The 17,715-nt window shown below is 45.6% G+C and overlaps 1 protein-coding gene across 1 annotated transcript; it reads left to right on the plus strand.

Moving 5' to 3' along the window:
* The first annotated feature begins 11,461 nt into the window (after positions 1-11,461).
* Positions 11,462-12,062, plus strand: LOC124706973. Its single transcript, XM_047238636.1, has one exon. The coding sequence runs from the start codon at positions 11,462-11,464 to the stop codon at positions 11,876-11,878; it is 417 nt and encodes a 138-aa protein (XP_047094592.1). The 3' UTR covers positions 11,879-12,062.
* Positions 12,063-17,715: the final 5,653 nt, after the last annotated feature.

The following is a 17,715-nucleotide window of genomic DNA, read 5'->3' on the forward strand; positions in this document are numbered from 1 at the left end:
TAGGGACGAGGAGGCTTCAACGGAGATGGCTCCGAAGAAGTTGCGGATTCGTGGGGAAGCGCAGGTTCCCGATGAGAGTAAGGAACCTGCTACGGAGGATGACAAGTGGCTCCTTGTCCCATGAAAGATAGAGTAAGTAGTAAGGTGATTTCATTTTCGTTATGACACTTAGCATTTTCTAATGTTTGATAATTGTGCAGAAATTTCACATATACGGGGAAGAATGTCCGCGTGCCAGGGAGTCTGATTGGAGCTGCTATTAGGAAGTACTGGTCGGGGATGTACACTCCGGTCCTTGGAGGCGAGTCCAAGCTAGCCTACACTTGGGAAGACTTTGAGATAGCGCCTTACCCTGGCTTTACTTCCGCCGCCGACGCCGTGATCAAGAAGTTTTGGGTACGTAATGCATACTCTTTGGGTTTCGTTCATATGTAGTTGATAACCCCACCGTGATAACTCATGCCTCTCACACTTTCTGTTATGCTTGATTGCAGCGCAATTATAGGGTGGCGACTGAGCATAAGGAGAGGGCGGACGTGATCCTCCGTAACATGTGTCGGAAGTTGACACGGCAGCAGTGGTACAACCAGAGGATCACGTGCATCGGCCACTTCTATGCCGAGCAGGGCGTAAGGTACACAAAGCATGAGATTGTGCAGGGACTCGCCCCGGCTATGACGATAGAGCAATTCATGTCGGTAAGTAATTGTCAATGCGATTCTATGTACTGCGGCTAACTTGCAACTATATTGTTTGTTCTTCAAATGAGTTTTGATTTTGCGAGGTTGTACCACATTGGGCTGATAATAATAAGAGGGCCGCCTTCATGGAGTTGGTCAAGAATTGGGTCGGCGAAAACCCCGATTTCAAGGCCGTGAGCGACCGGAACGAGGCCAACCGTGGGAATCGGGGAACACACAAGGCGGGGAGCAGCAGCACCGATCGCTATCGGGACCGTCCGGTACATATAAAAATGGAACAAGCTGCATTTTTTTGATTTTCGATGATATGCATAACATTTGTTTTGTGATGCAGGGGAAGAAGCTCGGGAGGGAAGTTGGTGAGATGGAAGCGTGGACGCACATGAAGCCGGTGACGCCCGGTCCGAACGAGCCTCGGCCCGCGCCTCGAGAGGTACTACGGCAAGGCCAAAGAGAGCAAGGAAAAATACCGCGAGGAGTACGCCAAGCTCCATCCGGAGGTGGAGGACCCGATGACCGAGCCGGTCGACGAGGTGGTGATGATGCTGGCGGGGTCCGGCCAGCCGCATGGACGTCCCGCCCGCCTTGCCGGGGGTTTCAAGCCTCGCAGGAACTTCACGCAGATCAAGGCTACCCTCCCCTCCGGCAGCTACGCTACCTCCTCGCGGAATACATGCCGTTCTCGCGTAGAGGTAGATGTAAGTCATCCACACTTTCATCCTCTCGTTTTGACTCTTGTTCCCGAATGGCTATGTTGATGAGACGCATTATTTCTGAAATTGTAGACTCAGCTCGAGGAGGCCTATGCAGTAGCTTACGAGGAGTATCTCGAGAAGATTAAGGAGCATGACCTTGTGAAAGATGCCTATGTCCAGTGGACGAGCAACCGGATGGCGGTAAGTTTCAATCTCTATGGTTGCAAAACATCATAAGTCCCCATGTTTGAATCCGAGCTATCTCTCCCGTTCCTTGCGTAGTTTCACTTGGTTCATGATGACCGGAGTGCGAGAGGAACCACTCCCGCAGCCACCTCATCCGGGGCCGACGCCAGTGTTCCCGTCCAAGGAGGAGTTCTATTGCATGTACAAGCGTCAGCGTCAGTTGACCCCGGTAAGTTGCTAACTTGGCTAAGTTGCTAACTTGGTGTGACATGGCTAAGTTGCTAACTCCCTCCAACATGTAGGGATTGGGAGAATCCGGGAACGACACTCCTTGTGGTACGCCGATGCACCCCGGTCGCCATTCTCCTCGGTGCTTCCGCCGAACCTCGGCATGGTTCTCGCTTCCGGTGGCTCTCGTCGTGGTTCTACCTCCCCGAGCACCGTCGAAGTAGTGCGGCCTCGCTTCACCCGGGCGGAGCTAGATCGATACTCGGGTCCGCCGGGTGGTGCACCACCATAGTTTCTACATTGTACTAGCACATGACACATGCTATATGTGTAGAATGATCTATGTAGGATGACTATATGTACCGTACTCGCTTGTGTGCTATATTTGTACTAAATTTGGGATTTGGTGCCATATTTGTGCTATATCCGTGATGTGAGCTATATGTGTGCAATTTATATATGATACTCGCTATTTTATATGCAATTGCTCGTGCAAATGGAGCAAAATCGGGAAAATAAAAAAATCTGGGCAGCAGCTGTGCCGACGGTGTCACCGTCGGCACAGGCCCATAGCTGTGTCAAATGGCAGGGCCTGTGCCGACGGTGACACCGTCGGCACAGCTGCTGCGGTTCGCGCCTTTTTTTCCAGTTTGAAATGCCGTGCGTTCGCGCCGTTTCTGGGAAAAAACTTGTGCGGCATGTGCCGACGGTTACACCGTCGGCACAGAGGGGACGGTAACGGCGAGCTGGGTCACGGCGAGCCGGCTGCGCCGACGGTGGTACGGCCGACGGCCACCGCCCAGCCGTCGGCGTACGCATGTGCCGACGGTGGAGGCCTGTGCCGACGGTGAGCGCGCCGCCCCCGACGCGATCTGTGCCGACGCGCAGACGCCGACGGTCACCGTCGGCAGAGACGGTGCCGACGGTGCTTCACCCTGTGCCAACGGTGCGGGGCCATCGGCGCACCCCGTGTCTCCCGTAGTGCTCCCAAAGAGAGGATATGGATAATGATCTGGACTGGTAAACAATATGATGATACAAATAATGATCTCGCAGGAGCCGCCTTGACAAGAATAGGTTGCAACCATTAGTAGAAAATGTGTCTTTCGTTTAGAGCTGCAAGAAGAATTAGTCCCAGCCATGATTTGATTCGGGACTATTGCTAGCAATAGTCCCAGTTCCAACGGTTAAAACGCGAGGGAACATATAGTCTCGGTTCTTTAGGAACCTTTAGTCCTGGTTAGTGACACTAACCGGGACTGAAGGTTCTGCGTGAGGTGCGGCAGATCGTGAGCACCTTTAGTCCCGGTTGTTATCCCCAACCGGACTAAAGACCTTTTATTGGCGGCAAAATTAAAGACCTTTTATTTGCGCTAAAACTAAGTTTTTTTTATACCTGTTAAATATTTGGTAAGTGTTTGAATATGAATTTGAATAACTCTTGCATACTTTAGAATGTGAAAAACTTTGAACATGGAAAGTATTTGAATTTTGAGAAGCAATCAAAAACCATTTTCTGTTTTGTAGAGTAATTAATCTAACTATTCAAACCATTAATCAAACCCACGCTCTGGTTTCCATTTCGTGACTTGACTTACATGATAACACCTCTAGTGTGAGGTTGATGACTGTCCATTAACTTCATCGTGGAGGCGTTCACGGGCTTCCGGGAAAATTTTCCCGGGACGAAACTTCCGAAGATGCCCTAGGGCGTGTGCACCAACGACATCTTCGAGAAGTTCCGCGACGGGAGATTTCCCAACCCTTTCCTCGAAGATGTAAGATATTAACACTGGAGATGGAGGCTTTCACGGGCTTGTGGGGAAATTTTCCCGGGGCGGAACTTACGAAGATGTCCTAGGGCGTGTGCACCAACGACATCTTCGAGAAGTTCCGCCACAGGAGATTTCCCAATCCTTTCCTCGAAGATGTAAGATATTAACACTGGAGATGGAGGCTTTCACAGGCTTGCGGGGAAATTTTCCCGAGGTGGAACTTCCGAAGATGTCCTAGGGCGTGTGCACCAACGACATCTTCGAGAAGCTCCGCCACGGGAGATTTCCCAACCATTTTCCCAACACTCTGTTAGAGGAGATGGAGGCTTCCACGGGCTTGTAAGAAAAAACTTCCGAGGCGGAACTTCCGAAGATGTCCTAGGGCGTGTGCACCAACGACGTCTTCGAGAAGCTCCGCCACGGGATATTTCCCAACCCTTTCACCCTGCCATGGGGACGAAACTCCCTACCTTTTGGTTGGCTTGTTGAGCTGCTTATGATTAGCGACTCCTTTTATAGGCCCGACACCGCTCCTTCGTCTTGTTCCTGCCAAAAAACTCTTTAGTCCCGGTTGGTTCCACCGACAGGACGTGGTGCGCTACATGTCTTATCTCGCCGAGAAGTGCGTCCACCCACACGTCCTTATCCCACCGACAGTTTTGTTAGATGACACTAAAAATCCACCATTAGTCTTGGTTTCACCCACCAAACGGGACTAAAGGTTGGCCTGCCGAAAAACCCTTTAGTCCCGATTGCACCCACCGAATGGGACTAAAGGTTGGCATGCTGAAAAACTCTTTAGTCCCGGTTGGTTCCTCCGACAAGACTTCGTGCGCTACATGCCTTATCTCGCCGAGCGGTGCGTCCACCCACGCGTCCTTATCCCACCTCGGTTGATCCCACTCCTACTAGAACATATGTGAAAATTTCATGAGTGGTATCTGGAAATCACGAAGAGAACATATCGCAATTATCTAATGATGGCAGTACAAAAGAAGCATTACTTCCATGAAGACTCCATAGCTATTGATCTTTAAGAATTGTTTCAGTTCTTCAATATAGACACCCTCGACAAAGCTGTCATCACTTCCTATTATTTGTAAGTGGTTTATTTTTGTAATTAAGTTTCTAGCCCACCTCATTCATTGCATTTATCATCACTATATTCTTTTGTACGCCATTATGAAGATGGAAGATTCTCGAATGTAGAAGAAAGCGAGTCTATGACGTTGGGTTCATTGTCCTATATGTCGTTAATTTTTCTACGGTATCCCAATATCCCAAGGACACATAGGACAACTTCCTAAAGTTTTTAGTGAAGCAAAGTACCCTTAGGTACATATTATTTTCTTACAACTTCAAGTGAGTGCTTCTGTCTTATACACATATTCTATTTTGCTTACTCGATGCTAAGTGTAATTGATGAATTATGCATGCATGCGCCGTTACCACTATCTTATCTTCATCATTAGAGTTAACTCTGCAAAAGTATAAATCATGGATCCATTAGATAAAGACCCTGAGGAGTACAACGGCTTGATTTACATGCTCGACGGGTAATTTCAATCATTATCGCACTGTATCGGCCTTTATCGTTCATTTCCAGATAAACTCATTATCACATATGTTGGAAAGCGTTCATCACAGAGGTGACCGGTGAATGGGCACCGGAGCTGCGTTATGAAAGGCTCCATGTAAGTACCTAGTACTAGTTTCAATGTATATACCATTATCATGCTTGATTATATTTTGGTTGAATTATATTCTCGTAAAGTGCTTGAGGTAGCCACCGGCCACCGCGGACCAACTTATGTGCATACTAAGTTTTCGAGTTCATCAACATGGTGATTGAGAAACACGTAGATTAAAAACATTCGAGTACGTAAAAAATATTCACAATTCTTTTTAATTACGATACGACATCTTCAGGAGGAATTATCGGAATTTTTACTTACGGAGGTCATACCTGAAAACGGAGAATACTATTACCCGTTTAACACCTTGTAATTCAATGATCTACATGCAATAGAATAGATGCATCAACATGTATGATCATCGAGCTCCCATGGCTACCAATTATATTTTTATATGTGTGTGGTCATAAGAGAAAATATGTTATATATATTCATGACATGTGCATTATATATGTATTACCGTAGAATATGTAATGAAAAAGAATTAAATGGAAATGGAAAACACAAAATACATGGACTAGAACCACCTCATTGAAATTTAAGAGAGCCGTGCCGATAATTGATTACTAAAAAAAGGTGTTGATGAGCTAAGATTTGAACTTCACAAGAGAGGAGAAGATAAAAGTCGAGGAGGAAAAGAGGAAATGCCGAAGAGAAGCTGCATGAGCAGAAAGAAGGATGGTGAAAACGATGAAGAAGATACATAAAAAAAGGGATTGAAGAAGAGAAGAATTGAATCGAAAAAGACAAGATAAAAATGGAGATATATTCCCCGATATCATCTACAGACACATGTGAAACAACCGCCCAACCCTAGCCGCCCCCAACCCCTCCCAACCCTAGCCGCCCCCAACCCCAACCCTCCTCCTCCCGCCGCCGCCGCCGGCAGCGCCGTCGGGGCAAAGACCTCGGGGCGTGGCGGCGGCGGGGGCTTTCCCTCTTGATGCGGATGGGACGGCAGCTGGGTCATCCCCTCGACGGCGGCGGCGGTAGACCTCCTCCATCCCGTGTGATGGCGGGGCGGCGGCGGTCGGAGGAAGAAGGGGCGGCGGCGGCCAGAGTGTTGCGGCCTCCCCTGCCTCCCGTCGGTGGCACACCGGTGGTGGCTAGTGGTGGGACGGTTTGCGCCATCCCCTCCGCTTCTCGCCAGTGTGGGGTGGTGACCTTGGGTTTCTCCCGTGGTTCGAGGACGCCCGGGGAAGCAACCTCGGGTTCGATGGAGGAGGCGGCCTTCTTCTTCGTCGGAGGTGGTCGGCCAGGCTGGTAGTCCTGTGTGGGGGGTCATGGGATCTCACACAGGTTTCCGGCGATGGTGATCTAGTCCGGGGTGTCATGGCGGCCGGTGAGAACTGAGCCTCGACCTCGGTCTTGGCGGATGATGGCGGCGTCGGTCGACGTCGTTACCTTGTCGAAGGCGTCATCTTTGCCCATCTTGGCACTACACTCGGCGAGTTGGGGATGCGCGGCTGCCAGTGAAAACCGTGTTCCGACCTCGGTTGGCGGACGATGGCGACGTGTCGCGCCGCAACCTTGTTGAAGGCATCGTCGACGCAGTCTGCGGTTTCTCACTCGTGCTGCTCCGGGGGAAACCCTAGGTCTGGGTCTCCCGGATCGGACGATGGCGGCGCGTCCTGCGTCGTTATACCTCTTGGGGCATCGTTTTTGGAGCAGCTGCTGGATGTTGGCGGACTTCGGTGGAGTGGTGTTCATCTACCACATTGTTGGCGCTGAGTCTCAGTGGCATGGTGCTGCAGGGTATCGACGACAGATGCGGGATGATGTATACGTGCGGGAGGGTGGAGCCGTCTGGCGTCATGGTGGCATCGACGGTAGGTCTTGCAAGGTTAATGCGTTGATCTCTCTTGAAGATGGAGTCGAGGAAGACGGCGGGAGCAACTCCTGTGGCGTGTGCGTTGGCGTGCGGCTGAGAGTCTGCTTGACTGGATGTGTTTCTCACCTGCTATTGGGCGGTCTGAGAAGACATTTAGTTTTGGATGATTTGAGTTGGTGTATTGTCATCCTCTTCATCTCACTGTAGGTATAGTAAGGTTGCTTCGAGTTTGATCTTTTGTATTTTTTCTTGTAAGGTTTCGTGAATAATCTAATAAAAAAATCGTGTGCATCCTTTGAATGCAGAAGCTGGAGCGATATTTCCCCCATTTCGAAAAAAATCTACAGACACATGATGAAGGCTGATGCATCTAGGTTGAAGATCAAAAGATATGCTGCAGAGAAAGAAATACGCATAGAATATGCATTGGTGTTATCAATTGTTATCATAGTCATGATTATAATACGTAATGTTCAGATAATCGTTAGAGTTTTTTTGGGAAATTGTTTCGGAAGAGAAGATGTCGTGTCCTAGTTAGTCAGGCCATGCATGGACATACACGTATACAGACAGCCCATTGACGCTGCAAACACGGCATGCGCGCGCCCGCTGCGTGTCGCAAAGGGAAGAAAACGTGTGTTCCCGGCGCCGCGTCCGGAGCCCGCTGCCGGACGGCGCCAACGCGATCCACACCTCTCCCCACCGTTTCCTTTCCCGAGGTGGGTGGAGCTCGTCCAGCGGACGGTCGTCGTCGCGAAATATTTCGGTGTGCCAGCGTTACCACGCGGACGCGGGTATATAGCGTAGCGGCCCGGGGCACTGTTCGATCGCAGTTCTCGATCGGCTCGCCCGGCCTTCCAGTGCCATCGGTGGCAATGGAAGAGCTCGACGAGGTCGAGGTGCTCTGGCCGGAGTTCTACGCCGAAGCTGGCCACAAGCCACTGCCGGCGGCGACGACCATGCCGAGGTCACGCCCGAGGCAGCGGTGCGCGGCGCTGTCTCGGCCGGTGGACGTTCCAAGCAGGGGCGCCGTGCTCGTGATACGGTGGAAAGATGGTACTGAAGACGACTTGGAGGCCGACCACGGCGGCGGTGGAAGCAAGATCATCGTGCCGCCGCACCTGCTGGTCTCCGGCGGGGATAGTGCCACAGTGGCGTGCGCGTCGCTGCGGTCGGGCCGGCAGCGCATGCGGGCGCGTGACCTGCGGCGCCTGCGCAACTCCGTGCTGCGGATGACCGGCTTTATTGAAGGATGACGACATGACTGCCTCGCCGGCCTTGTGTGTTGGTGGTTTGGTGCTCGGAAGTTGGGGGCAAACATATGTATTACTTCAATTCGTACGTATGTCCTCCTTAATTGGCATTTCTCGAGCTCGATAATATCCCTCAATCTCCCTTGAGGAGCTGCTTTTCTTTCTTCATCTAACATTACAAACGAAATAAAAAGACACTATTTCATTTACGTGGTGAGAAACAACTCTACTTGCTACTGACAGCACAACTCGAAAGAACACTAGGAGCTGCATACTACTCAAGATCCACCATTTGTGATCATCAACACGCATGTCCTTGCAGTAGGGGTTGTTGGAGCCAAAGGCGCCACGGAGCATAGAGGATGCTCGTTGTAAGATTTGATCAGCTCCTTTCTTGATCCTAGCGATTGTCATCATAGGGGAGCAAACAGCAGCCTGTTCAAAGGTTATTTTATTCCTCACATTCAAAATACCTCAACAAATGACATGAAGCAAAAGCATATGAAATTTCCTCCCCCTAGGATAAAAAAGATAGAACCAAGCAATACTTTGCCAAAGAGAAGATGGCATTGATTAGTCCCTAAGATACTTCCAGATTGCCCCAAACCACCTTAGCATTAGAACACTTGAAAAACCAATATATGTTTGTCGTACCATTTTGTAAGCAAGAAGAACAAAGAGGGGAACCAGACCACTTCATTTTCTTCAAGTTATCTCAGAATGGCATTTTCAAAACCTGCCATATGGAACAATTTATTTTCAAGGGAACCGAGGCATCCTTCTTCGAAAAGACACAACCATTCGGCAATCAATAGCTCTCTCAAATCTCCAGTCTTGCCCATGGCAAATGTCAAACCAAAAAGGGAAAGATTCAAACAAAGGAATATCGGCCAACCAGAGATCAATCCAGAACCTCAACAGGTTTCTTTAATCAAGATAATCCCCCCCCCCCCCTCCCCCGCCAAAGTAATATTTACCTTCAGCAAGGTTTCCACTCAGGAGAATCATACATCCTAGGTTTAAAAGACGCGGGCTAATTATTACGAAGATACTTAGCTTTTACAATATGCTGCCACAAACCATCTTTGGTCTCTAACTTCCACCACCACTTGCATAGGAGGCTAATGTCTTGTTTCCTCAGATTTTTTACCCCAAGGTCCCCTTTCTTTTTGGAACGACGGATTCTTGTGCACTTGACCATATAGTATTTTCATTTTTTTTCTTTTTCCTAGACCAAAAGAAACCTCTTATGTGTTTATCTAGCTTCCCCATAAACATCTTATTTAATAAGAACATGGACATATATAAATAAGGAATACCAAATAAGCTGGAGTGTAGCAAAACCAGGAGCCCACCTGAGGTAGCCGAATCCCCAACCCAGGAGTCCAACTTTTTTAACTCTGCAAAGGTCACACGCATACCAAGGTATTTCATAGGTAATTCCCCACCGACAACGGAAAAAACTCCAAATAGAATTTTGTGACCTCATTATCAGTATTGATAGGTAAAATCTCACTTTTCACGAAGTTTATTTTCAGACTCGACATAAGCTCGAAGATAAACAACAACAACTTAAGATTTATGGCATTTTTAGGATTATGTGACAAACAAAGAACTGTGTCTTCGGCGTACTACAAAATGGCGACACCTTTATCAATTAAATCAGGAGCCAGCCGTACAAACAAACCATTTTGTTGAGCTTGTAAAACCATTTTTTGTCAAAGAGTCCCCAACCATGTTAAACAAGAGAGGAGCCATCATATCCCCTTGCCTCACATGGCACTCTGGAAATAGGGTCTAGCCTCCTTGTTAATTTTAGCACTCATTGTGCCGTTATGCACAGATTGTCTAACCCATGAACACCAAAGGGGATTAAAACCTCTATCTTCATGGCAGCTCATCAAGAAATCCCAATTGACTATCATACGTCTTTTCGAAATAAATTTTCAAAATACCGCCAACTTGTTTTTTGATATGAACATGATGCATGATTTCATGCAAGGAAATAATTCCATCCATCAAATACCGATTTTTTTGATGAAAGCATATTTTGCTGCACACTAAAGAGTTTGGAAGCATAGGGTTCTAGTCTGATAGTCAACGTTTTGGTAATTAACTTGTAAAAATGCACCTAAGCAAGCAAATGGGTATAAACTGCTAAATTTTATTGGCATCTGCCACCTTAGGCAGCAAAGTTATAACACCATAGTTGAGGCATAGCACATCAAAAGTTCCCGGGTGAAAGCTATAAGAAAAGGTTCATAATATTATCTTTCACCACCTCCCAGCAGTGGTGTGGTGAAACTCCGTAGGGATATTATCAAGACCAGAGGCACCATTAGTTTCCATAGATAACAAAGCATTCTCAACAGTAAAAGGCCTGGCTGGATCATTGTTATTTTCGTCTAGGGAATAGCTTCCTTGTGCGTGAATTGGTCAAAGGGATTAATTAACAATTTAGCACTGAAGATGCCAGGGCTCAGGGTGGTCTTTCTTGTATTTTCTTTGTTTTCTGGACTTTTCTGTAGGAATCTTGGTTGGATGTAATCGCATTTTCCCTCGCAAAAAAAATAATTAAACTACTAGATAGATGTCTTGCCGTGTGAAATTATGTCAGCTGGTCAAACGAGCTAGTTTACCTAGCAGCAAAACAACACGCTAAAACTCATCCCCCGTACATCCTGATCAGTACGCCGACACGCCCGTGAAGCCGCGAATTCATACGTACACACGAATTAGACCGAGACTCCGGTGGAGAGGTGTTCACATCAGTACCAGACTGGCCGGTCCGACGGTGCAGGTCCACGTGGCGGCTCAGGAGAGGGTGCACCGCACTCCACATCAACACCTTCCTTCCGTCCAGCTCGTGCCCACCCACAGGCCACAGCCTAGCTATGGTGTGGCTATAGTTAGCTAGTTCGTCCGAACCCGCCACTACTCCTCCAGTTGCCAACTCCCCAAGAAAGCCTGCTTGCTCACCAAGACACGCCACAGCTTATCTTCCCCTTCCTTCCACAGCACAACGTACCTACCGCTATATATGCCCCTCGCCATGGAAGCCGAGCTCCTGCCTTCCCGGATACACGGCCGGGGGGGCCATGGATCACGAGCTCCAAGAGGCAGACGTCCTGTGGCCTCCAAACAACACCGAACACCATAGCGCCAACGACGACGACAGCACCAGCAACGAAGGCGACGTGGCAAGGGTGTCCTCGCCGGAGTTGTCCGCCCCGGTCGCCGTGCCTCCTCCACGGAAGCGCCGGTCTCGCTCCTGGACGGCATCCGACCAGCCGTTCACCGACGGTAGCAGCGGTGACGACGGCGACGTCGTATGCACCAACGACGTGAAGAGGAACGTCCCGCCGCACGTCCTGGCTGAGCGGCGGAGAAGGCTCGCCGGAAGGTCGACGGCGGCGTACTCCATGTGCGCTGGGAAAGGCAGGACGCTCAAAGGGCGGGACCTCCGGAACATCAGGAACCTTGTCCTCAGGATGACCGGATTCATCGAGAAATGAAAGGATTTAACACCGTGGATATAGTATTACTTGTACCAATTGTGAACGTCCATCAATGGACGTGTGTGAGAGTTTGTGGCAACCTCAAGTTTCAGCAAGAGCTCCGCTCAAGAAAGAAGAAAGGCGTGAGTTGTAATAACTCTTTGTTTAATTTATTGATTTTATTTAGTTATGTTGTATAGTGCCAGTAGCTATATATAGTACTAGCCCAATAAATGGATGTAGCTAAGAAACAGACTAAAAGGATTAAAATGCCAACTGGTATAAGATTTACTACTAGCTATGGAAATCACTAATGTGTGTAAATCTTGTGTAAGATAATTAAGATTGGGATATAGCCTATATATAGTGATCACTATTTGAATCACATGTTAACAAAAAGAATTAGAAGACGATAGTATACCACAAAGAAAAAAAGAACATTGAACATGTTTTCTATTACATCCGTTTCAAAATATAAGCCCTTTTTTTTCTAAAAAGGCTTATATTTCGGAACGGATGTACTACTTTTTAAACCTCGGTCGGTTTTGGTCGATGAATCTTGTCAGATCATTCTAATCATCTCCTACAGATCATGTATTAACTTCCCACCCCTAAACCTGAACCCATCCCTCATCTCCTTCACATGTGCAATTGTTGTCGCCAACTCCGTCATGTGAGCAGAAACCCTTCGTCGAAGGAAACCCACCCCTATGTCGTCGTCCTCCTAGGCGACATAGGGGAACCCAACCTTCTCACCATCATCGGGCCCTTCTCCCCTCCCCAACCCTCACCATCACTGGAGGAGGCCATCTGACACCGACATCGACGGGGCGTCCTCCATTTTCCATTCTACCTTGAACTAGCACCTTCTCCTATCCCCACACATCCGAACATGATCTGATCTGCAGGCTGGCCGAGAGAACCAGGTCAAGATCCTGGCACCGATCAGGCGCATGGGAAATCATCGTGACAAGGTAACAGTGGAGGCACCACCGCGTCCCAATTAATATCGCAGTGTGCGTCGAGCAAAAGCCTTGTTGGCCAAGGATTTTACCATGACGCTAACAGAGGTGGGTATGTCAAGGTGGATCAAAGGCCACATGATATCCATCTTCATATTGAGTGACACCTCTAGGTGGTGGTGGTGATGCTAGAAGAAGGTCGGATTGGCCTAACTTGGAGAAATATGTGTGTCGGACGGTCAGCATTTTGCAGTAGTGACCACGTTGAGTGGGGCGGTGATACTTGTGAACTCCGCTCTTAGTTGTCTTAGTTTCCAGTGGTTGTACTTGACAATGTTAGCTTCCTAGTCGTTTTCCAAGTTGAAGGTATTGTTTAGAGACTGAACCTTCACGAGGGTGAAAACTCAAGATCTGACTATGGTTGGACCGGACGACAATGGTGTTTTCGCATTTTTACCTTCCTAAAGGTGTTTTTTTGAAGAATATTTTTAGGAATCTAGATGTTGTCACCATCGGTGGTGCTTTTTCTACTCGAGCGTCTATTTTCTTCGACGTGGCCTTTATTTTCCGCTTCTTCTATTGGAAAAATACTCCCACCATGTTATCTTTTTTCGATTTGGCAAGAATGTAGTCCCATTGCCTCATGAATTCATAGGACACGCCATTTGATAGCATAGATGGAGATGAATCTTGTGTGTGACATGCGGCTCATAGTTTTCCACATTGAACCAATATTGAGAAATTCATGTGAGAATTAGTGAAAAATTGATTGACGAAACCCAAAAGGCCAAAACTAGATGACCATACATCACTAGAGTTCTCAAAAGTACCGCAATTAGTGAAAAGCAACCCTTTTGGGTTATCTTAGTTGAAAACATAAAGGGCGGAAAGTAATATTTCCATTTCATCCCCGTTTCTAATATTTCCACGAGACCTCGAAATTGTGACAATCACACACAACACATCTACTACATTCATCTTTAGTTGGTTTTGTTTTGAGTGTTGTCCATCTAGATTTTTATCAACTTGTCTTTCTTCCTAGCATTTCACATATGTCGGGTGGATGGCTACAAGGGTTGTGGAAATGCTACAGTGTCAAAGTCTAGCAGGAGCATTTGTGTTGTCTTTAATATTTCGCTCTGCATGCCCTTTTTTTCTAACAACATATTTCATAATGTGCGAACCAACCGGTCTTTAAATGTGCCACTTTGTTGCGATTGTTTGCGTTATTCCAAAGATTAGAGTGAGCGGTGGCAGAGCATGCAATTAGACATTGTCCTAATAGAGATATTCACTGACCATAGGTGATGTCAGAATTTATGTGCCTAATTATACTTATCTGCTACTTTTCTCTTCAACTTTCAGTTCTTGTGTTTAGGTTTTGTTATCAGGAGATACTTTGTAATACTTGAGCCTTGTCGGGCTATGTGCATCACTTTATAAAGACGTTGGGAGCTCAACAATTAATAATCCTTTTTCGAATGAAATTTCCGTATACTCATATATATAAATATGCTGATAGATGGTGGCGATCTATTCATCTTTGATTTATCAATTGTTGGATCTCGGATGAACATTTGTAATGAAGAGAGCGACACATAGATGGTTAAATCTGGTAAAAAAGTTTGAATATAATTATCTTTCTTAAATACATGTGATTAAACAAATTTTAATTCAAAGCACCGCCGGGTACCATGAAGTGACATCACCATCGTAGCCGGCGAAAGGCCTTTGCATCCATTCTCATGTTGACTTCGTGTGAAACTTGGGTGAGGGTCTTTTCACAATATTTTGACCATGCCTTCTATAATTTTTGGTATAATCAAGGATGAAGCCCGACTTTGGAAAAAAATGGAGTACTAATTTGTCGAATTTAAACAAGATTATTGATCAGTGCAGTTTCATTCTTACCCTCCTTGATGACAATGAGGAGCAAAGAAATTTATCCATTATTGAGAAAAAACTTCAGAAGAATTTTTCGATTTCACACTCGAAAATGTCTTGAAGCTAAAATGATAAAATGAAAAAAAAGAGAAAAGATAAGATGGGCAAAATTGGGAGTTGATAATTTTAATATAATGTCATGTTGTAGGTACCCAAAATTTCAGAAGAAATATTATCACTTATATCAAGGCTAAAGATGGATCTCTAGCATATAACCACAACCATAAACCGGATATTATATGGAATTCACATAAGAACAGATTAGGTATCTCTTTAAATACTATACTCTTCAACTTATTTGATATTATTCGGTTACATGATTTAGCATAGCTAGATGTGCTTTCTCTTCGGATGAAATTGAGGTCGTAATATGAAGGAGATGCCTACTGACATGGCACTTGTACCTGATGGATTTAATGGCCTATTCATGAAAATATCGACTAGCTATTAACAAGGAATTCATCAATTTGATTATGAAACTGGGGAGCATTAATACAGCCTTTATTACTCTTATACCAAAGATCGGCAATCCAGAGACCATGAATCATTTTAGGCCTATGTCCCTTGTTAGTTTACCTCTCAAATTCTTGAAAAAGTTAATGGCCACTAGACTTCAAAAGGAAATCATCCCCATTGTTCATGCAAATCAATATGGCTTCATTAAGGGAAAAAAATTCAAGATTGTCTTGGATGTACTTTTGAATATGCGAATATCTGGCATAAATCCAAGAAGCCCATTATCATGCTCAAAATAGATTTTTGAAAGGAATTTTAAAAATTTCAATATAATGCCATCATTGCCATGCTTAGAGCTAGAGGATTAGACACGAATGGATTTCCTTAAAAGATAATATTCTGAATCCGGCATCCATCTTGATCAGTTCTTCTAAATGGGGCACCATGGAAGAAAATAATTTGTAGAAGGGCAGTAAGACAAGGTGACCCTTTGTCTCCACTTCTATTTGTAAATACCGCAGATCTTCTTCAAGAAATTTTCAATCATGCATGGCTGAGGCGAATTCTTAGTCTCCATGTTGATGAAGATTTTGGCAAAAATACCCCATTATTCGTTATGTTGATGATTATGCCAGTTGATTTTGATGAGCTCAATTAACTGAAGGATATTCTTATTTCTTTTAGTGCATCTACTGGATTCCATGTCAGTTACAAGAAACAAGGGTTGTCCCAATTAATGTGGAGAATGAAAATTCCAAAATCCTTGCCGATTTCTTTGGTTGCAAAACTGAAAATCGTCCTTTTGGATATCTGGGACTCCCTCTTAGTACCACCGGGCCTTCTATTGTTGACCTTATGCCCATGGTGTCCAGGCTTGACAGAAGATTGTCTGGGGATATCATATCCTATGTCAAATACTGGCATGCTAGCCATCCTCAACTCAGTTATATCTGCTATGCCTATGTATGCTATGGGCTCTTTCAAAGTGACTGTCACCACCTTTGTTCATTTTGAACAAAAAAGTGGAAGACGGTTTTCTATGCGCAGATCGAGAAAAAAAACTAACATGGCAAATGTCTTGCCAGCTGGGAATTGGTATGTAAACCAAAAGAACAAGGAGGCCTTGGTGTTCTCTACCTTAGGATTTAAAACCAAGCTTTGTTGATGAAAAACCTGCATAATTTTTATAATCATCATGACATTCCCTTGGTTAACTTAATATGGCACACATATTATAATGGCAGATCCACCCAACATGCTATTTCACCAAAGGGATTATTCTGGTGGCGTGACTGTCTAGCCAGCTCTATCAGATTTATACTTGAGCTTATCATCATTCATTGCCAAAAATGGTAAATCCGCCCTTCTTTGGTAATATATATGGAATGACTTTGTAAGGGAATCGAATTTTGCACACCTCCATTCATTTAAAAAATATGAGATTAGTATCGAGAAGGCAATGGAATGTGCATCTCAAAAAATATATATAACATGTTTAATCTACCATTGTATATTGTGGCTCATGATGAGTTCCACGACCTCCAGGATAAACTTAACACAATTATCCGCTCTGATGAACAAGGCATCTGGAAAATACTCTGGGGCTACATCTACTTAACCAAAAAAGTACAAAAGTTTCTTATGGGGAACATGACGCCACAGAACCAGTTCTGGACATATGGAAAACCTGCTGCCATCCATGACATAAATTGTTTGTACAACAGGCCAGGGGCGAAGCTAGCCAAATAAATCAATGGGTTCATTTCTGTAAAGACATAATGTTAGCGTAGTGATATACAGTGCTAAGTAGCAATTTAGTGTAGATTATCACAAGTTTATTGGGTTCACTTGAACCCAACTCTTATATGCTGGCTCCCCCACTACAACAGGCTGAATACTAAAGAGATGAAGAAGAAGAAAAAACACTACGTAGTATCACTCAATTGTAAAATGATCTATGTGTACTACATGCATGCTGCAACAATTAGAAATAGTAGTAACTGAATTTTAGATTGCAAAATAAATTTAGTAAATTCGGTTTTTTCTAGGGGATATAAATTTAGTAGATTGCAAAAGAAACACCGTTTCTTCTAGGGGTTTGTTTTAGTTCTTTCTAAGTTCCTTTCTTTCTTAATTGAATGATTGATAAGATGAGCCAAAATTTGCGTCCATTTCAAAAAGACAGTGTAGAGGGAGACGTTATTTTCTGCACAAAAATGCTTGCGTCCAAGATCTTTTTTTGAGTGGTGCAGTTCCTTTCCAACATTTCCGTGTTTCGGCTTGACTTGCTAATAATTCGGGGGACCAGTCTCTCAAGCAAATAATTTGGGGGAACCTGGCCTCAAGCTAGTGCTGCGGGGCTTGTGTGTACGAGAGAGCAACTCGACCGATATGGACAATGGAGTGTAGATTATTCGTTGAAGGAATATATATGTTACCAGATCAGGTGGGGAACGTCAGGTCTTGATAGCAACCACCCGGACGCAGTTTCTA

This window comes from Lolium rigidum, chromosome 4, assembly GCF_022539505.1.
Source record: "Lolium rigidum isolate FL_2022 chromosome 4, APGP_CSIRO_Lrig_0.1, whole genome shotgun sequence".
NCBI lineage: Eukaryota > Viridiplantae > Streptophyta > Magnoliopsida > Poales > Poaceae > Lolium > Lolium rigidum.

Bases quoted from the DNA above. Each gene is read 5' to 3' on its own strand.
- LOC124706973 (XM_047238636.1), top strand. From the start codon at position 11,462: ATGGATCACGAGCTCCAAGAGGCAGACGTCCTGTGGCCTCCAAACAAC.